This window comes from Mauremys mutica, chromosome 1 (assembly GCF_020497125.1).
Source record: "Mauremys mutica isolate MM-2020 ecotype Southern chromosome 1, ASM2049712v1, whole genome shotgun sequence".
Taxonomy (NCBI): domain Eukaryota; kingdom Metazoa; phylum Chordata; order Testudines; family Geoemydidae; genus Mauremys; species Mauremys mutica.
Genome location: NC_059072.1, coordinates 30,370,088 through 30,392,869, shown reverse-complemented (window position 1 = coordinate 30,392,869; position 22,782 = coordinate 30,370,088). Strand labels below are relative to the sequence as shown.

The following is a 22,782-nucleotide window of genomic DNA, read 5'->3' as shown; positions in this document are numbered from 1 at the left end:
TGGCCTGTTCCATGATGCAATCTACTTCTCTGGTGGAGTGTCCTTGTTTGGTGAAGGTGGTTTTAAATGTTTTAAGGTGAATATTTTGGACTTTCTCTTCAAAGCATATTCTGTGCTGAGTGCCTGGCTGTAGAGATCAGATTTCTTGGTGTGTTTGAGGTCATTACTGGATCTATGAAGTTAGGTGTGGGGATCCATGGGTTTCTTGTATATGGTTGTCCGTAAGGTTCCATTGTAGAACCTGACTGTGGTGTCCAAGAACTTGATGTTGGTGCTCGAGTGTTCCAGATAGGGTGGTGATTGTTGAAATTGTGGTGGAAATCTCTGAAGGAGTTTAAATTATCTGGCCAGAGGATGAAAATATCATTGATTTATCTCAGGCATATCACTGGTTTTGTGGTGCGTTTGTCCAGAAATTCCTCAAGGTGGCCCATGAAGAATTTGGCACACTGGGGAGCCATCACAGTACCCAGGGCTGTTCCCACAGTTTGGATAAAGTGTTTGCTGTTGAATGTAAAATTATTATGAGTGAGGAAGAAATGGATGCGTTTGGGGATGGTAATTTTCTGTTAATCACACAAATATAATGCAATAGGGTGAAAAAAGTTGTATTAGTACCTTTTCTTTACCTTTTGCTAAAACAGTTTGAAATACTATTATTTTCTAATCTTTCATCCCCATTTTAACATATTATTAAGACACAGTGCGCATTTTTATGGTTTCATCTTGGGATGTGTCTCCTTTTGCCTTTATTCCTTGTGTATCTCTTAACCCTGTCCTAATGAACAATTGTCAATTACCCTTTTACAATTATCTGAACTAATAAATTATGGACTAGTGCAACCATCCCCTTACACTCTCCAGCTACCAGCTGTTGTAAATGTGGTTCAGTATATTGTTTAAGCTTTTGTACCTTTTTAGTTTCAGTAAATAGATAAAGAATGTTTAAGAAAGTGCTGTACTTTACAATGTTTGTGTAAGTCAAAAATTCTAAACTATGAACAAAATAGTCTTTTCTAACACAGCAAAGGGCACATAAAAAGTGGCAAATGTGAGGATGGCAAACATGATTGTCCCATAGCCTTTCATTCCCAGTCTGTGATATTCTAAATACAAATGCTGTAAGTGATAATGAAGGCAACAAATGGGCTGGAACTAATCACGGGGCATGTTGTGGCTTTGCCACATGCCCTGGGTAAGGGGCACCATGTAGTTCTCCCAGGCAGGCCAGGGCCCAGTTTATGAACCAGAGTCACAATATGGTACCTGGCTCCCCACCTGCTCCATGGAAGGGGATGCACCAGTCCTTTTAAACCTGACAGACTATTTCCCCCTTGCTCTAGTTTAGCTGTACTGGCTGGGGACATGATGGAAACCAGGGCCTAGGCTCCACCCATTCCAGGTCCCTGTTCAGGAGGGTGCCCTCCTTTCCCCAGCACTGTCCTCTCAAATATAAAGAGCTTCTTATGCTCCTTTATTCCCATGTGTGGGCAGTAATAAAAATCACAAATCTAGTCTAACGAGATCATTCCAGGTCAGGCTACCCAGCAGGCTTCATGATACATGTTTAAACAAGGGAAACAAAACTGGGTACTAGGGTGACTAGAAAAGGATGGCCTGAGAAACAAATGCCTCCATTTTTCATGGGCTTTTATCATTAGCTTCCCTTTCATTTTTGTTAAAAGGCGTGAATGTGTAACTCCTAGAGAGGCAAGTTGGCCTCCAGAGAGGCAGGGCCTTCATATGTCAAATTGTTCCTCTGAGAGTTATAAGCTCTTCCTGGTGAGGACCTGACTTAGTCTGCACTTTTTAAAGCACCTTGCACATTTGCAGCACTCTACAGATGAATAGTAAGGGCCATTTAAATTAATCCATTCCATGTGATCTTCAAAGCAATTCAGAAGCACCACATGGGAAATTAAAGTTTTTGACGCTCAAGGAGGCTGGAAGTTATAACTTCTCTGGTGTGCAGCCTTTCATATTTCAGAGGATGTGAGTACTATCCTCTACTTTATAGGAAAATCAAAGTAGTTTATTCAACTGTAACTTATCTACAGCTCACTCTATAAAACTTGGTCTACAACAAACACCACTCTTCTTCAGTCTGATACTTCCACATCATAAGATGCAGAAAAGTATTGATTTAGTTCAGAGACAGCTATTTTCATGTGTAATTTGACACTACCCGCCATCAAACATACACCAAACAGAAAGCTAATAGTAAAATCCAATGTGATTTAAGTTAAGGTGCTGCAGTGCATTTGAGGGCAATGTGTGCTCAGGACCATTTACATTGAAAGAAGTGGAAGAAGAATCACAAAGAACAGTCACCTCAGCTTTTTAACATGAGCCATATGTTTTCTTAATGGAAGAAACAAGAAAGCTTTTGACATGCATCCGACGAAGTGGGTATTCACCCACGAAAGCTCATGCTCCAATACGTCTGTTAGTCTATAAGGTGCCACAGGACTCTTTGCTGCTTTTAAAGAAAGCTTTTAAATGTTTCCCTCGCATCTCTGAATCCCACAGCCTAATACTCTATGTTGTCAGGAAGTTTTCCTCATCTGCAACATAAAGTTTTCCTTTTCTTAGTTTCATCCCGTTTTAGCTGTGCCACACTAAGTTTTTCTCTCACCTTGGTGTTTACACTCTTCATTTATCTGTGGGTTTATATCCCTCTCTGTCAGCACTTAGACAAGCTACACATATTCTCTGTAGCTCTTTAGGCCTCAACTCAGCAAAACCTTTAAGTATGTAGTTTACTTTAAGCACATGAATAGTCTTGTTGAAATCTTGGCTGCATCACGGCCATACTCTTTCCTTTTGTCATCCCTCCAGGCCCTGCTAACAAAATGCACTCTCTTGTGGGGTGAACTTTATTCAAACTCCATATCTTATGATGAGGAGAAGCTGTCAAAGCATTGACAAGTGGAACAAAATCCTCAACATGTGTGTTTTAGATCAAAAGTCACTGCTTTTCCTGACAGAGAGACTGTGTTCTAGTTTCCTAAAGCAAAGGGGACAGTTTCCCATTCAGGCTATGGCTACACTAGACAGCTTACAGCATCAGAGCTGCACCGATGCAGCTGCGCTGCTGTAAGCTCTCTAGTGTAGCTGCTCTAAGCCAACAGGAGAGAGCTCTCCCATTGACTTATTTAATCCACCACCACTGAGTGGTAGTAGCTAGGTTGGCAGGAGAAGCTCTGCCGTTGACATCACATCGGTGTAACTTATGTTGCTCAGGGGGATGACTTATTCACACCTGTGAGCGAAATAACTTACACTGACATAAGTGGTAGTGTAGACATAGCCTAAGACAATGACAGTTGGTTTCAGACCTGTCAACCTGCTGAAACAGGCTACATTCCAGGCACTGGGAACTGGGAGTGCAGTCTGACTGGTGGATTGTAGAGAAGTTACGTTATGCACTCTGGACAAATTTTTAAAAACAGTCCATAACTAAGTGATTTTAAAAAAACAGTAATTATGAAACAAGCCTCATGCCCTGGAGTCAATAAATGTATGGACTATTGGAGTCCCAGTGTTATTCTCCAATTACATCTTGAACTGTTGCAAATGTGATACAGGCCCTCTAAGGCTGCTGCAGCTACTGGAGAACATGGCCTTTTCAGAAAACAATTCTGTTCATTTTTTTCCCCAAGAGGATTAAGTGAGGGTTGGTTGTAATTGTTTTCCTTTTAAAATATTCCTAATTGAAGATTATTAATTAGGTATGAACATTATTAGGATCATCAGTAAATTTCCACAGTGTCTTTAATTAATGTTTATCTGTACCATTACTTCGTGGACTGTCAGTCCAGTGTTTTATTTTTGAAGATGAATGGATATTAGAAGTAGTGTTTCTCCACCCTTCCTCCTCCTACTGTAATGGAAGTCAGTTGTATACTCTTACCAAGTTAGCTACAATACTAGCAAATGCATTAGTAGAGGGAGCTTGCTTTCCCTCTGTTTAGGTATAGTCATCTGAGTGCATGAGCACCTTTAACATCCCATTAAGTTAACAGAAGCTGAGGGCTCACAGAACCTCACATGATCAGACCCTATAATTGCAGCAGAGTGCATTGTAGAAGAGGCTATTAAACCTATCGAGAAATGCTTTTCCTTATTTTGTTAGATATGTGTTAGACTTTTCTCTAATACCTATTCATCTTCAAAAGCACCCTGGCCTCATTCCCATCTATCTCCAATTCCATGTCTTCCATGCAGTTTCTATTCTCTTTCTTTCATTTATACTCAGTGTGATATTTGTTCGCTTTTCATTTTCTTTATAAATATTTCTAACTGTCCTTTGGCTTCTCTGTTTCTAAAACCTATTTCTCTTTTTCCCTCTTTTGTCTTTTCCATTTTTATCTCTTATTCTTAACTGCCTTATTTGACTGTTTTTATTCTTTCTTTTTCTGTTGAGCTTTTCTTTCTTTGTTGTATTTTTTATTCTCTTGTTATACTTCTTGCCAGCTGGAAACTGATGCTTGTTTTTGTGATTTCATTTCTTGTTCTCTTGGTATTTTTTTTTAAACAGTGCAAGCTTATTACGTACTGAAGATGTCTATGGACCAAATCCAGACACAGATGTATTATGCATATAGGTATATTTAATTTATTTGTTGGGAGGAGATGGGGCACAAAAACACTTAAAATTAAATGAAGACAAGGGGCATGTTTATTAATTTGGACTAATAAAGATAAAACAGGCTTATGAAAATCCAAGGTAAAGTGGTAAGGAAACACAGAAGGACTTAAGCCCTACTTGTTCAAATGGCTATTAGAAAAAATTATGAAATTGAAAAATACAATGTGGTTGAAGATAAAATCAAAAGGCTCGTTAGCATTACATTTAAATTTCCATCTGGAAAACAAAATCTTTTATTTAGGCTTTATCTAGTCTGGTGCTCTCAAAATATATCTTGTGGGGATAAGAGGAGAATTGAGATGAATCACCTGCCTCTAAAATACTACATCAGAAATCTGGGCACTCCAGGACTAGAGTTTGTAAAATGTTCAAATATGTCTAAGTCCCAAAAGGACTCTTCTGCAACAATATATCTATGGTACTGGTGTCCTTGTCCCCGAAAAATAACTTTTGGTCCTTGACATTTACTTTTCTAGTAACCAAATTCAGCATTCCAAAATTTACAAAATTTACTCCACTCTTATTGAGTCATTTGTCTGCTTAGACAGTCCGCTTTTTTGTTTCCCTTTTAGATCCATTTCCTTGATGGAGAGAACATTGTTCTGCACCCAGCTCTCGCAGTTTCAGAGTATGTCTACGCTGCAGTCAGACACCTGAGGCTGGCCCAGGCCAGGTGACTTGGACTAAGAGGCTATTTAATTGCAATATAGATTTTTGAGCCTGGGTTGGAGCCCAGACTCTATAACCCTGAAAGGTGGGAGAGTCTCAGAGCTCAAGCTGCAGCCTGAGCACAGAAATCTATACTGCAATTAACCAGCCCTGCAGCCTGAGCCCCACAAGCCCAAATCAGCTGGCACGGTCCAGCTGCGAGTTTTTAACTGCAATGCAGACATACAACAATGGCTTCCTGCTTATGCTTACAGTTCTTGCCTGTCAGGGCTGCAGCAGTTTTGCTATGTGATACATGTAGATGTCATATGAATCTCTTTTTATATATGATGTCAAACAAGTCCATTTTACTATAGAATTGCTTAGCAAGAACAGAGTCATTGGGAATTTTCACAAGAGCCCACAAGAGTCCTAAACCTTTCAGCACCAAACCACTACAATACTTGTTGTTTGTATTTGTTTCTTTTTAGTTTTTTAAATATGTGTTTTCAGAGTTCTCCTAGTGTCCGTTAGTCCTGGAATGCTCAACAACTCCACAAGAACTGTTTAGAAAGTAATCTTTCAGAAAGTTTTCAGAAGGTCTAACGAGCCTGGCCATTTTTTTCCTGCTTCCTAGTCACCAGCTATTTCCGATTCAAAACTTTTGTTTCTTTTACAGACATAGTAGTATCCTTTTCAGTTCAGTGTGCAAACACAGATATAAGGAAGAGTGTGTTGAGTCTGAACTCTTTATGAACTGAAACTTAACTCAGACTACATGTCTCTGTCTGAAACTTTTAATCAAAAGTTTTGACCTGCGAACTACTCATGACCCTTCCCCTCCCAATAGGTAGCCATAAGTAGCCATCTCCCCTTTTGTCTTTTTAAATCTACATTTTAACCTGTTTTATCCTGTAGAATCTTGATTGATTATGCATGACCATTATGATCTGTTAATCACTTTGTTTACTTCTGTGTATAAACATTGATGCTCACCCCTAATAAACTTGCCACACTTACTCCGAAGCTCTGCTTTTAAGCTAAGGATGGTGTGAGCCCGTTGATCAACGAATTGTTGTCTGGTCTCTGACAGATTTCTGAGCCCTATACCAACTCCACACAAACTCGGGTGCTGGAGAGGTGAGTAGGACTTGCTTTTTACCTAACAATTTGGGGGCTCGTCCGGGATTCCTTCTGGTGCGGTGCCTCTGTCCAGTGGTCAGACCACTCATATACGAATTGGCAGGCGCCACAGGAGATTTCTCCCAGCCAATTCAATATTGAGGGGTCGTGTACTGGACAGCAGGATAAACGCCAGTTGGAGGGCTCCTGTCAGACACCATGGGTCAAGGGACTAGCGTGCCTCTTGAGAGTCCGCTGGGGATTGTAAATAAGTTATGGAATGAAGGGAAACTCCCAGTACAGACAGGAATGTCTAGGAGGAAGTTGTACACATTGTGTGTAAGGAATTGGACTGGGTATACCGCGGTATTGGCTGACCCGGAGATGAGGTGGCCTTCGTATGGCTCTTTCGAACAGGCTGCCTTAAGAGGAGTAAGGAGCCAGATCGAAAAAGACTATCCGGGACAGTTATGTTACTGGTTTTGTTGGGACACAGCAGCAGAGCTGTGGAAATCTTTAAAAATTATGGCAGTCAGGTATTCTCCCGAGAGTGAACCCCCTCCATGTTATTTCGATGAAGGGTGTAAACCACGGCGTATTTTAACTCGTCCGTTGGTCCCCACTGCACCTGCCCCTATTCCTCCGCAAGGGGACTCTCTCCAGAACGCAGAGGGGAATCTGCAGGACTCCAAATTGGAATCTCTGCAGAGGGATAAGGAGGAATTGGAGGGGCACACCTCGGAAGGAGTTTTGCATGGGAGAAAGAAAGGGAAAGTAGTAAAAAGAAAGAGAAAAAGGAAGAATATAAGTTGATGGCTTTAGCTTTTTGCGGTGGTATTCGAGGCAGAAGCCGTGGCCGTGGCAGGGAATTTCAGGGTGCTCGGGGAAGAGGGTCCTGGCAACCCCAGCCATCAGGAAATTGTTTTCAGTGCGGACAGCCCGGTCACTTTAAACGTGAATGCCCCTGGGGACGCCCAGAGGGTCCGGTCGCATCCGCAGATACTTACACCAGGGACGAATACACCGCTGCACCACCAGCCCAGCCCGTTCCTCAGGCCTGGATCAACTACGGGCAACAGCAGCAGCAGCAGCAAACTCAGCCTTCTCAATGACGGTACCCCGGGGGCGAAGGCAAACAATGCGATGGTCTTATTTCCTTAATGTCTTTAGCCGGCTCTTTCCTCACTTTCTCCCCTCCCAGCAAAGAGCCTCATCTAACCCTTTCAGTCCAGGGACTGCCTGTCTGTTTCCTCATTGATACTGGAGCTACTTTCTCTCTTTTAAATCATGCCCCCTCTCCCTGGCTATCCTCTGAGGTTAAAACTGCAACTGGGGTGGAAGGCAACCCACAGTCTCTGGGACTCACTTTGCCTCTAAATGTTATTTATGCTGATAAATGTTTTTTCTCACCGTTTTCTTTTTTCCCCAGCTTGTCCGATCCCTTTGATGGGCCGGGATTTACTCTGTAAGCTTGAGGCTACTTTAACCTGCACTCCTGAAGGGGTAGGATTATTGATGACAGTGTTAGGAGATTCGGCCCCAGCTCAGGGTAATTGGGAAACCCCCCCCTCTCTCTCCCCTGACCTCACTGACTTGCCTTCAACCCTCTGGGGAATTTCTGACACTGATGTTGGCCTGCTCCTTTCGGCAGAGCCAGTAAGGATTCAAGTGAAGCCCTCCTTAGCCCCCCCGTCAGTCCCCCAATACCCCCTGTCGCTGGAAGCCCGGGAGGGCATCCGCCCCATTGTCGAGGGATTCATTGCACAAAAGCTAGTCCGCCCTCAGCGCACTCCCTGTAATACCCCTATACTGCCTGTCAAAAAAGCCTCCTAAAAAGGACGGAGACCCTATTCGTTGGCGCTTTGTACAGGATCTACGGGTTATTAATCAGTATGTGGTCCCTCTTCATGCAGTAGTTCCTGATCCAGCTACTATCATCAGCCAAATCCCCTGGGATGCTGAGTGGTTCACTGTTATTGACTTAAAATCAGCCTTTTTCAGCATTCCTGTGCACCCAGACTCAGTATCTCTTTGGTTTCACCTGGGAGGGACAAAGTTATGTCTGGCAACGACTTCCTCAAGGCTACAGAGACAGCCCCACGATTTTCAGCCAATGCCTCCGCCACAACTTGGAAGGCTTCACCAGTCCGCAGGGATCCACGTTAGTCCTATACGTAGATGACATCCTACTAGGTAACCGCGAAGAAGCCGCCCTCCGCATCGATGGTAAGGCACTTTTATTATACCTACACACCAGAGGCCACAAGGAGATTCAGTGGGTCTCACAGAAGGTCCAATATCTGGGCTTCCTGTTAACCCCAGAGGGGAGACAAATGGACCCAGTCCGCATAAAGACTATCCAAAACTGCCCTCTGCCAAACACCAAGAAACAACTTCGAGGTTTCTTAGGATTAATTGGCTTCTGTCGCCCTTGGTTGCCGTCCTGCGGGGAGTTGAGCAAACCGCTCCACCGACTCACTGCTAACCTTGCTCCTAGCCTTTCAGTTACTTAAGGACAGTGTGGCCTCCTCCATGTCTCTCCGCCCCCCCAATTACAGCAAACCCTTTCACCTTTTTGTCCACGAGAGGGGCGGAATTGCTAGTGGCGTCCTTACCCGGCTAAGCGGGCCCCACCATTCCCGCTTGCTTTTTACTCCCAGCAGATCGACCCTGTTGCTCAGGGAACCCCATCCTGCACCCGGACTCTGGCAGCAGCTGCCCTGCTGATCACAAAGGCAAAGAGCCTGACCCTGGGTCATTTTACCACGGTCTGGACCTCTCATGCCTTGTCAGCCCTTCTGCGTAGGGGCACGACCCAAGTCTTTTCGGCCCATCGTCAGCAGCAGCTAGAGGCCGAACTCCTAGAAGACACTAACCTAATTTTTGAAAGGTGTGGGCCCCTTAATCCAGCTACCTTGCTTCCTGACCTGCCAGTCCTCCAGGATCAGCACGATTGTGTGGAAGTAGTTCATAGCATCTTACAGATAAGGAACAACCTGTTTGACGTGCCACTGGACAACCCTGATTGCATCCTCTTCTTGGACGGAAGCTCCTTCTATGTTAATGGCAAGCGTTTCACCGGTTATGCAGTCACCTCTGAATGGGACATTCAAGAGGCCGCCTCACTGCCAGGCAACTGGGGAGCCCAAGCCGCCGAACTCTATGCCCTGGCCCGAGCTTGCCAGCTGGCCGCTGGTAAGACCGTTACCATTTTTACTGATAGCAAGTATGCTTTTACCCTGTACTGGTACCCGCTGCTGAACTACAGTCGTGGGAAAGCCTCGGAGCCACTCTGGTCAAAGGGACCTGGCTTATGCCGGATGGCCGAGCCTGCCTCCCTCGCTCCACATACCCCGTGGCAGTTCGCTGGCACCATAATAAGGAGGGTCACTACGGCACGCACGCCCTTGTGGACACCATCGCTCGCTTTTGGTATGCTCCAGGCATTCAACCCTACTGCCTGTCAATAGTGAAAGCATGCAGCACATGTCAGCGAAATGGACCTGCTCCGCCTCTTAACAAAATTAAGGGTGGAAGACCGCCACCAGCTGCTCCATTTCAACATCTTCAAATTGACTTTGCAGATATGCCAAAGGCTTTTGGGAAAAAACACCTCCTTGTTTTGGTTTGCCCTCTGACTTCATGGGTCGAAGCTTTTCCTACTGCTAATTGTACTGCTGCCACAGTGGCGAAGATCCTCCTTAGAGACATTGTACCCCGTTTTGGCATCCCTCTCATACTTAATTCAGATCGCGGACCCCACTTTACTGGTAATGTCCTTGGCCGTTTAGAACAAGGACTGGGCATTTCACACTCCTTTCATACACCCTACCACCCCCAGTCTAGCGGGAAAGTTGAGCGTATGAATAGGGAGCTTAAGCTTACATTGGCTAAATACTGTCAGGAAACAGGGTTAAAGTGGCCTCAGGTACTTCCCTTGGTCCTGTTTCACCTTCGTACTCGCCCAACCCGTGTATTGGGATTATCCCCCTTTGAACTGCTCTATGGACACCCCCCTTTCAAAGGCGGGGCGCTACCACGTGCTGATGTTTCACTATTGGGAGGGGATCATATGACCGCGTGCCAGTTTCTCTCCCTACAGGCTCGCCTCCGTACCCTTTGGAAAGCCTCGCAGTTTTCCCAGACCGTGCCGCTGGAAGAACAGATCCACCCATTCCAACCAGGGGACTTCGTCTGGGCCAAAAAGTTCGTTAGTGGCGACGCCCTCCAGCCGAGGTTTACTGGACCCCACCAGGTTCTTTTAACAACCCATACTGCAGTGTTCCTGGAAGGACGCAAATCCTGGATCCACCACTCCCACGTCAAGCCAGCCGTAGTGGACCACAGTGACGGACCAGCAGCTCTTGCCACCACTGAGGATACTGCCTCTGACCAGTGGACCAGCTTACCTCTTTCAGACATCAGACTTAAATTGACTCGAAAAAATGAGAGGACCTTTTATTCTGACAACTGTATGTTTTTTATCATGCCTTTTTAGTTTATTTTCTGCTTATGAAGATAATGCTTTTATTAGATATTCCCACGAGGTTAAAACTCGTATTTTAGGAAATAGAAGTAATTGCTGGGTATGTACTCAATTTCCAGTAAATGCAGAACAGGGACTCCCCTTCACACCCATTCCCCTGACTACTGCTAATATGACTTGGATGCCACCAGCTAGAGTAAAAGATCCAGTCCAACACAATCTTACATGGGACAAAACAGAAGTGCCAATTAACAGATATCTCAGGGTGACCAATCAGACAGGATCACTGTGTTTTGTTAAAGAAAAGGGGTCAACTTTTGTGGGAACAAGTAAATGCAACATGTATTTTAATGGCACTGCCTTTAGTAAAAATCTTGGCTTCAAGCCTTGCGCATCCCACTTATCCCATATGTAGATCCCTCACAAGCCTTCAGAGTCAGCTTTTAAGAAACCCTGTGGGTCAGTTTATTCTTTTTCTACTTCAGCCAAAGGCCTTACTCTCTTCAAGTTGGCCCAGGCTGAAATTGCCAAGCAACCTTTGGCTCCTTAAAATAGGGTGTAGCGTTTGGTAAATAGTTATCCCAAAGCTACAAATGGAGGAATGTTGAGTCTGAACTCTTTATGAACTGAAACTTAACTCAGACTACATGTCTCTGTCTGAAACTTTTAATCAAAAGTTTTGACCTGCGAACTACTCATGACCCTTCCCCTCCCAATAGGTAGCCATAAGTAGCCATTTCCTCCTTTTGTCTTTTTAAATCTACATTTTAACCTGTTTTATCCTGTAGAATCTTGATTGATTATGCATGACCATTATGATCTGTTAATCACTTTGTTTACTTCTGTGTATAAACATTGATGCTCACCCCTAATAAACTTGCCACACTTACTCCGAAGCTCTGCTTTTAAGCTAAGGATGGTGTGAGCCCGTTGATCAACGAATTGTTGTCTGGTCTCTGACAGATTTCTGAGCCCTATACCAACTCCGCACGGATATTATACTATTCCTCCAACTTCTGCCTTCTCTAAAATATCTTGAATTCACCTTACTATTAACATTAATTAACAGTAAACTACTGTTTAATTAACAGTAAACTACTGACTTTTAAAAAAAATGTACAAGGCTTCTAGAGCTTTTTCTTCTTAAAAAGAGACACAGCTATACTGAATCTGTCATCACACAAATGGCAGAAAGTCTCCAGCCAGAAGACTGCAACACAGCATGCACTGCCATGAGTGCTGCTACATTAAATCAACTGGCAAAAGAGTGCTCTGGCAGTTCCGAAAAGGTGAAAAGCCAGCTTAACAGGCTACGTGGAGATCTCTGCAGGGTAAGGGAAGCCCAGATAGCAGTGAGCCAGAATTGTCAGCCTCATTGAGGAGCACTAAGAAATAAAACCATCTTTGCCCCTCCAGTCCTTCTGGCTGACTGCCACTTGCCACAGCTGCAGATTCAGTCTAGAGTAGGTGTTTGTGAAACTAATATTAGATCTATTGTTATAATTCCTTTCTAACTGGAACTATCGCTAAGTCATTTACTGGGATATATCTAGGTTTACAAGATGGTTTTACTATCATTATTAACTGTTTGTGTTGTATCATCTACAGTCCCAATCAGGAACAAAGGCCTCATTGTGATAGTGCTGTATGAACTTATGGTGAGATAATCCTTGCCCCAATGAGCACACAATCTAATTTGAGATCAAACACACAGAGTGAGAACAGCAAATAAAAAGGCTAGAAGGAGGATGAGAACAATGAAAAGAAGACCATGCAGTTACATAGATAGCTACTGCACAGACTGACAGGTAACAATTTTTTTTAAATCCCCAATTTATTGTGTAACCAAACCATCAACAGATGGCCAATGTCCTGTATAAAGAAACTGCTTTCATGGGGAAATGTTCACCTAGCTTGCAAAATTTGTGAAATGAAAAGGGAATTCAACTATAAGCTATTCTTTTATCAACACTTTTTAATGTGTTTATTAAAGGCATCTTTTTATGCAAAGTTTATGAAGTCCAGCTATATTGTATAGCAGTAATTTCTTCCACCCACACTCCATCAAATTAGGTCAATTACAAACAGTTTGTAAAAGCTATTGCATGGTAAGGTGTATCTGCAATTTAGGATAAGCAAAGTAAGCTACTATAGATCTTATGCCATTTCAATATATTTCTGCTGTAATGAAGTTTTGGATCTGTTGCAAATATCATAATCAAAAGTTTAACCATTTAACATCCTGACACTGTATTCATGTGAACATTGTAAAGTATTATTATTCATGAATATATTTTGTATGCCCTTTTGTGCCTTCTTACCAAAATCTTGGAAGTTATACTGCATTTTTTTTAAAAATCAAAGCGTATGCTTAATAAACTAGAAATGGGTTGAACACACCATGGTCCCCCTCATAAACAAAATGATGTAGACAATTCGCACATTAACATTCACATTTCTCTCCTTTACATTTGTAATATGCTGTCATATCCATTACCCAGCCCAGTTACACCCTCCCCTCCCTATTCCGGCCTCTGTATTTCTTTCATTATAATCACCCTTCTTTCTCTAGGTCAGATCATAGGAGCATGTTCTTAGCAAGATGTGCAGACAGAATTTAAAACACTAATGAGTTACACATATTAAGTAGAGGATACGCTCCACAGTTTTATTTTCCCTTCTACAGGAGAACAAACTGCCATTCTCATTGTAACTACGGGTCTTCCAGATGACTGCCTGCATGAATCCACACTGTAGACAATGCTCAAACCTTGGGTGTGTGAGCTCAGTCTATTTCATTTAACCTGACTGCATAAAGCAAAGGTTTCAAGGAGGCGAGAGTATAAACGGACCCCTCAAATGAGTCTATTTCGTCTAATTATACAACATCATGAAGAACTGCGGGCTTCTGGGACAGTGAGTCAGCCAAACCCTCTCTCTCTTACTGTATTCTGAGGTGATGACAGACAGTTTTCCACCTACACAAATAGTGAGTTACTCATTTTCTAAGCTTCCGGTTGTGCCAGAAGTTGAACCTTAAAAGCAACTGCAGTACTATTAAGGCAGAAATGGACCATGATAATCATATGTGACAAGCTGTTGATGCAAAAGAGCATGAGGTTGCTCTTCAGATTTTTCATGACAGTGAGAGTATCATGCATGGGTGTATATGTTACAGTGCACATTGTTTTTCAGTATGTGTTGGAGAAGGAAATGAAAGCATTAGGGAGTGTTGGAGTGTCTTATCTCCAGAATTACAGGTGTGTAGATGATGCAAAGGTGGCAAGGAATGCTGGAGCCTTTCCCCTTAACTTATTTTCATGCTCCCAAAGATTTGAATTGATGGGGTATGTCCTGACGCAACTTGCCCAGTCCAACCAAATGAAATTTTTGTTTGTGCTAATATTACACAAAGATGTCCTTGAGGTGTAAATAAGGTAAAGATTCTGCAAATAGAACATTGTTAACAATTTTGTTCATGCTTAGGCCAAAGTAGAGTCCAGCCCAGTCAACCAGAGAAGTATGAGGTCTGCAATAGAGAGAGTAGTAAAGTGCACAATAATAAAATCCAGTAAAGTACATGAGACTCTGGATATGGCATACAGCAAATCTGTGAAGAATGTTTTACATCAATATCTTTCTGACCATAACCATGATGCAAGGAAACCAAAATCTAATTTTAAATAAGAGCTCACCATCATTAAATTATTGATACTCAAAATATGGTATACTTGTGATATTCCATACATACATTATATTCAATTTAATGATTCAGAACCCCATTAATATTTCAGTCTAAAAAGCCAAACGTTGAAAAACCTCATGAAATGTTATTCCAATATTTTATCAAAGAAGGACCTGATACTTACATGACGGTGTTAATGCCTGACAGTTGTTGGAACATCTGCAGACCACAACCCACAATTAAAGCTCTTCGAGTTGGAGGGTATGTCAGCATTCTGCAGATCACAGGTCCAGCTTTAAAAATATAAAAATACAAAATGTGTTATTAATCCCCCAGTTCAGTACTCCTAGTTATTACACATTTCCCCCTCATTTTTCCCAAATTCAGAATATTTTGTTCATACTTGGTCTAGTTTCTCATTTTATGCATTCTACTAAATAGGACACTTTCAGGGGGCTTAGGCCCAAAATGCAACTATTTTTTAAAAAAAAATCCAGTTATAATCCAATAAATCTTGATTACAAGAGGTTCATTTAATAAACAGGTGTATGCAAATTTAGATTCAGAACTTCCGCTGATATTAACACAGACCATGAAACTAAATGAGTATGTTCTGCCACTGTTCGTATTCAGTTTTTGCAATCAAAATGCATCTCCAACTCCCACTGACGTCATTTGTATAGTGATTGCAGGTGAGGATGCATTTAGGAACTCGCTGGGTTGCTGCTCTCCAGCAGAAGAGCCAGCAGAAGGAGCACAAATTAATTGGCAAAAACTTTCCCACACGTCTCTGGCATCCTCCATATGTGGAGACGGAAAAAGAGGAGCAAATGATATAGTCAAAGTAACTTTTGTGCTCTACAAGGAGGACAGAAATATGTTTGCCAAACAGAAAACGTTTCTTTCTCTGACAAGTTTAATTTTAAAGTTTAAGTGTCCTAAAAACAATGTGACAAAGAAAGCTATAACATGAAAACAAACAAAAAGAGTGTATAATACTTGATTCCATTTGTTAACAGAATGAGTTTGTGCCCGGAGTGCCATTAAACAGAATATGTTCTGATCCTAATTATATTTTACACATATACATTATATATGGTATAGCTGCATACAGCACCTAATAAAAAATTAAGATAGGCATAAGAATCAAAATGGATTCAGTCAAAGGAATAATACAAGAAAAGCTAAACAAAAATAATCAGTTCTGACATCCTCAAAGATCTAAGCTTTATGGGTTTATTTCTAGATTTTCCGCAACGTTTTTCCTCAATATGTTGCTCTTGATTAACAATTAACATGAACTGTGGAAATCTCTTGTGAAATGAAGGGCTGTTTACGAACAAAGTAAGGAAGATTTCAATACACTGATATAAACAGTTCTGATTCAGGGATGCTGGATATTTGTAAGTAGTTTCAACAACTGAATTATGAAACAAGTTCAAAGAGACTCTCTTGCTAAAAGCTGGTCAAACTTGTCTAGGCAAGAGCCACTTTCCACAACTTTAAAAATAATATGTTTTTTATTGACACCCCACTTCTTGTCATCAACCAACTACCTCTTCATCATTAAAAGAAGATTCATGGGCCAGCACAGGAGAAAACAACATTTACAGAATTAATGAGAAGACACTAAAATAGAAGGATAACTAGAGCTCAAGTCTTACCTCCCCAGATACCTTTAAAATGTTTCATCAGCTAAATTCAGTAAATTTGTTTGTAATTTTTCATGCTTTTGACCTAGAGTCACAAATATGATGTCCAAATTATCATTCTGCTTTATGCTGAAGATAAAAGGTTTACCACAAATCTGTGCCAGGGCAATTGCACATCTGATTAGATATAAACAAAATTAAAGACTTTTCTTTCATAAAATTCATAGCTTTCGGCAAAAAAAAAAACAATAAAGTGACTGAATAAATAAAATGCATCATTAAACTCAGTATTACAGAAGCTTTGCAATCCTAAGAAAATCCAAAGAAACAAATTGACTGAGCATTGTAAAACAGATGCTTTTAAAAAGATATTGAGTGTGATTCTTATATTATTTAAAACCACCTGGCTTTAACTGTTTTCAGTATTTTGCATTCTGTATGTCTCATGCCAGCAAAATAAAAGGTGCTCTTAAACAGTACCAGCTAGCAATTTACTAGAATACTTTTCAGACAAGATGTACAATATTAAATAGCGAAGAGATGTCGTCCCTGGGTGGGTTTTTTTGGGGAGCCGCGGTGGGGGGCGGGGTTGTATTCGTCTATTAACAGCACGGTCTCACTTCAAGCAAACAAGTTTGTAAGTGTTCATGTCAAGGTGTTTCAGAGTCAGATATCATTAGTAAGGGCAATACCAACCCTAGTCTTCTTCCATAAGAAAAAGTCCAGACAAAGAGAAGAAACATTTAATGTTTCTGAGGAAACACTCTGCTTAACTAATGAAATGAAAGAATCCTATACCGACTTTAGATCTTCATGCAAATGTGACCTCTGCTAAAATAGAATTGGCTGAACTTATTTAGAGTTATGGTCTCAGATAAGTAAATTTATGTCAGTTAAAAATATCAATATATAAGCTTGCAATGAATTAAAATATCTGTAATAACCTGCCCCTAACTTATGTTAAAATGAGACTGATGGATGAAGTGAGAGATTGATGGAGAGAAAAGGATGATAGTGTCATGGGAAGTAAAGTCACTGGCTATGACATCACAGGAAATAAAAGCGTACCGCTACGTTGCCCTTTCAGGGTCTGATCTACCCCCTCATGCTCCAACCACCAACTGAAGGCCCATCTTAGCTACAGAGATTTCGGTGTTTGGCCTGGAACCCCTAAACCGAAATGACTGATAAATATTGCCACCCCAAAAATGATCAAGAAACACAGCTACAAGCATGAAAAATCTGTGAGAGGGAGAGAGAGAGAGAGGAGAGAAGGGATTTAAAAATACATACAAAGAGATCTGTAAAGGAAAAATGGATGTTTGTGAAAAAGATCTCTTAGAATTTCAGTGTTCACCACAAACATCTCAATGTCTTTTAAATTACAAGTGGACCCTTCCCAAATTCTTTAGATCTCCCTGAGGCCCTTCTTACCTACAGAGGGAAATCAAAAGGATTTGGTATGTGGCTCAGAACCCATAAACCAATTACTTATATGTGGCACCCCCTTTAGAAGTGAAAAAACTGCACTGAAAATAGTGAAATCGTGGTGTATTTTAGGCATAAAAATAGGAAATGACAGAGTTAAGATGCCTGCGCAACCTTCATTTAGTCCCCCTTGTGGTTAGTCATTATCATAGTCTTTAACAACATGATCATAAACTAGATGCTCAAAATGGACCCTGCTCTGGAGATGAATCAGGGTTGTGTAGTGAAGGAGACTTGACTATAGCTCCCCTGCTCCATTTGTTGCAGAAGTTAGAAGGTATTAAGTGAATGAGGCAGGGGAGAGAAAAGCTGGTCTCATGATTACAGCAAGTTGAATGCTGCCCTGGAGACCTGGATTCTATACCTGGCTCTGCCAAAGAGTTCCTAAGCGATTCTAGGCAAGTCACTTAAATCAGACATTTAAGTGACTGATTTACTAACTGTGTTCCTCCTCCAGATGAATGACTTGAGATTCTAGGGTCCAATCTGCAGAAGTGCTGGGTTCTCAGCTGTAGTTAATGGGAGCCGGTCTTTTACTATAGAAGGGTTATAAAATGGTAAGTACATTGAAAAATCTGGATCTAGTTGTCTCAAATTGATAACCCAAAATTAGTGAATAATTTTTACCTTAATCTCTGTGGCTCAGTTCCTCATCTGTAAAATGGAGATAATAATACCCCCTCATTTCACATTCACTGATATATGTGATACTCTGATCATAGAATCATAGTCTTTAAGGTCAGAAGGGACCATTATAATCGTCTAGTCTGACCTCCTGCACAATGCAGGCCACAGAATTTCACCAAACCCCTAACCCATGTCTGAGCTATTGAAGTCCTCAAATCATGGTTTAAAAGACTTCACGGTGCAGAGAATCCTCCAGCAAGTGACCCGTGCCCCATGCTGCAGAGGAAGGCAAAAAAAACGCAGGGCCTCTGCCAATCTGCGCTGGAGGAAAATTCCTTCCCGACCCCAAATATGGTGATCAGGTAAACCCTGAGCATGTGGGCAAGACTCACCAGCCAGCACCCAGAAAAGAATTCTCTGTAGTGACTCAGATCCCACCACATCTAACATCCCATCACAGGCCATTGGGCATATTTACCGCAAATAGTCAAAGATCAATTAATTTCCAAAATTAGGCTATCCCCTCATACCATCCCCTCCATAAACTTATCAAGCACAGTCTTGAAGCCAGATGTGTTTTTTCCCCCACTGCTCCCCTTGAAAGGCTGGTCCAGAACTTCAGTCCTCTGATGGACTAATTTCAAGTCTAAACTTCCTGACGGCCAGATACTCTGATGATGAGCACCTCAGCAAAGCCCAAGCGGAAATTCATAATTCTGTCTTCAGAGCAGTGTTTGAAAGTGTGCAATAAATAAGGTATGGGGCCTCCCACTGAACAATGAGGAGAGAACAAAATAACATGAGCACTGTCCTCCCTATCCACTGAATGCAATCGTCTAATTAATGACTGCATCACAGTACATATGCACAAGGGGCCTGAAATAAGCACAGACACCCTTAATTCTGGCATTTCCGAACTTTGGAGTGCTTGATTTCAGAACCTTAATGATGTTATTCTAATGCAATTGTGTGTGTGTAAATTCGTAGGCTTTTCAAAGAGAAAACAGAAAAAAAATTCCACCATATGGCATCAGATTGACACCCTCATGGTTTATCAGCAGTGGTGAAAACATTAGCTTCACCACATAGACCTCTTTCACTTGAGGTAAGGGAGTGACTGACAGCAGTACCAGTTTCTCAGTCTCCATGGGACCATCACTGGAGTGGGAAGGGACACATAGTTTGCCAATGGGTTTTGCAGCTATTTGCTGACAGCGGTGGAATGGTGAGATTCAGGAATCTTGGGTTCCTTTCCAATCTCTGGAGAGGGGTGTGCTCTAGTGGTCAGCCTGTTCTTCCCAAGCTTGACCCTCTTTGCCACATCCTTTCCCACCTATCTCTGTTCCAATCCTGTCCCTTCCCTACCCAGTTCCTCATCCCAATCCTGGTCTCCTTGCCCAGCCACTCCTAGTCTCCCCCTGTGAACTTCCCTGTCCCAGTCTCCCCCAACATCTAGCCCTTTCCACACTTCCAATCTCCCTCCCCAAGCTTTTCATCCAATCTCAGTTCTCCCTTAGGTCCTTGTACGAGTCTTTTTGCTCTGTCAGTCCGTTTCCCCCACACACACCTTCAGTCCTCATCAGATCTGTGTCCCCTCCCCCTCACTTTTTTCACCCACTGGTTTTTAGTCCCACTCTCCTTATCCAGCCAGTTCCAGTCCCTCTTCCACACCAAATCCCAGTCCCAGTTTCCCTCTCCCCACCACCAGCTTCCAATCTCAGTCTTCCCCACATACAACTTCTTTGTTCCAATCTACTCTTGCAGGTCCATCTTTTCTCACCCTCTGCATTCAGTTCAGACAACTTCCTCCTCTGTGCTGCCCAGGCTTAGCATGGTGGGCATTTGGAGCACAGGAAAGACAGACTCCCTCTTTTCAGTTCTAGTGCCTGGATCTGAACCTGGATCTGACACAGTCCCCTGCAATCCATAGCAGCAATTGTAAGAAAAGTCTTGCTCAGCCCTGGGCTGGAGCATGCCCAGTGACATGGAAGCTTCAGAGATTTTAGCTCTTCCACTCTTCTACTGAGCATGCAAACTGATTTTTCAAAGTCTTATAACTGGGCCAAATCCCAGTGGATTTTCGTGGGGACAGCAAGGCATCCCTGAAACAAGAGCCATGCCCCTGGCAAATTCCCTTCTCCAAACATGGAGTCACTAGAGATTTTCAAAGAAAGGGTCACCAGGATTTTTTAGCGTGGGCAAAACTCTGTATTTCCCCCTAAGCACCTCCTATCAAATTGGGGTGTTTTCATAGAACCATAGAATATCAGGGTTGGAAGGGACCTCAGGAGGTCATCTAGTCCAACCCCCTGCTCAGAGCAGGACCAATCCCCAGCTAAATCAACAAACTAATTTTGCATTAACACTTAAATTCTAAGCATTTTTTAATAAACATTCCTTTTTAACTTTACAGAACCCCTCTCTCACACACACAGCTTTTTATGCTTTTAGCTGTGTTTCTTCATCATGAGCAGGGGCGGGCGAGGGCCGGATCGCTCACTGCTGCCAGCTCTAGGCCCCCCGCTAATCGCCAGGCTACCCTGGACGCCTCGTCCCCCTGAAGCACGGGGCACCCCAAAGCATGGGGCGGTTGCCCCAGTCCGTCCTATGGACGGGACGGCTCTGCCTGGACCCCACATCCCTCGAAGAGCAGGGCCTCCCACAGCACAGGGCCCAGGGCGGTTGCCCTGGTCCGTCCTATGGATGGGACGGCTTGGCTTGGACCCGTTCTGGGCATCACCAAAAATTATACAAATCTGGTGACCATGGGACTATCTTCTAGGCAGGGACTTTGCACACTTGGCGTAACTGTATTTAAATAACAGTAAATACACAACTGGTATATTTACTGAGCTGGAGGATAATATTACATTGCCCAGCTCAGAACTATTTTCTTCTAGGGGAATAGATTGTGAGGATGCAGTTGGTCAAGTATGGAACAAAAATGTCGGGAAGTTGGCAGAACTCCAGAAACAAAAACCTGGGAAGGCTGGTAGATCTCCAGCAGCAAACAGGTTTTTCTATTTTAATAGAGAGATGGGTTGGACTCCTGGGAATCCTGAAAACAAAGACACTTTATTTTGTCAGTAAAGAAAAAAAAATCTATCCTTTGATAACACATTATTTGAGCTGAAGCTTTGTTGATGGAAAATCTAAAGCCACTGAGCATATTCACAAAGAAGGGGACAGATGCATCTCTTAAGAATGCTTTTAAATAGGACAAGAAGTAGAATCAAGTAGGGAAACAAGATGGGGCAGAATAAAGAAAATAATATTTTGTCCTCATATGACACAGTCTTTCTGGAAAGTACAAACTACTGTAATAAAAGCCTTCAAAACCACAGAAATAATGATGAAACACACAGTGCACAGACAAAAGTGACAATTAAAATGATACCACAGGGAGCTGAGAGAAGATGCTGCTATGAGTGTGAAAAGGCAATGAACTGGATAGGTGAAAGCAGAGGCTTCTGTTTGTGATGCTAGCTTGTCAGCTCCTTCAGAGACAAACACCATAATATGGTAACGCTGTGAAATTTAATTTTTAAGACTACTGATAAACAACATATAAACTGTATATATATATATATATATATATATCGGTCGTTGGGATCGAACCTGAGACCTCTGGAGCTTAGTGCATAAGCCTCTATCGCATGAGCTAAAAGCCAACTGGCTGTAGAGCTGACTCATTTTCTCTCTCTCTTCTAAGTGGTCTCTGAACTACTAGATGGGACAGAACACAACACCCACGAGGTGTGTGGGTTACATGTGCACTTTCTACTTTCCTTATGGCCTTGCTAAATATCCTTTGATGAGGGAAAGAGAGTTATAAAAAAGACTAATTTAGTGTAAGTGGAAAAGTTTATAATGTGATTTAAAAGAGATGATATTGAAGTACATGACCCACTATTTATCATTATGTTGGATTTTAAAAATGTTTCTACTTCTGGATTTAAATATAGTGAAGGAATTTGGGGAAAATCCCAAACAAACAGATAGAGTTTCATAATAGAGAAATGTTTTAAAATGACATTTGAGATATTTCATATATACACCTCTATAATATGCTGTGCCCTGGTTCAGTGCAGGGATGGCTCTGGGGACATGTGTATTAGTACTAGGAAGTTGAGAATGTGTCAAAGTCCCTCCCAACCCCAATTAGCAATCTGCTCTCAAGAGATCCTTTCAGTCTGTTTCTGCACTTAGGCCTTGTCTACACTACAAGACTATTTCGAATCTACTTAAGTCGAATTTGTGGATTCGATCTTATGAAGTCGAATTTGTGTATCCACAGTAAATACACTAATTCGAATTTCTGAGTCCACAGTAACGGGGCTGGCGTCGACTTTGGAAGCGGTGCACTGTGGGAAGCTATCCCACAGTTCCCGCAGTCCCCGCTGCCCATTGGAATGCTGGGTAG

The 22,782-nt window shown here is 42.2% G+C and overlaps 1 protein-coding gene across 2 annotated transcripts in view; it reads right to left on the bottom strand.

The window, feature by feature from the left end:
* Window positions 1-22,782, bottom strand: part of SLC2A13 (solute carrier family 2 member 13) — a 343,282-nt gene that overhangs the window by 149,451 nt on the left and 171,049 nt on the right. For both annotated transcript variants that reach the window (XM_044992726.1, XM_044992736.1), the window contains exon 4: window positions 14,777-14,885. In XM_044992726.1, coding sequence (XP_044848661.1) covers window positions 14,777-14,885 — 109 coding nt within the window. The remainder of the gene's footprint in view (window positions 1-14,776; window positions 14,886-22,782) is intronic.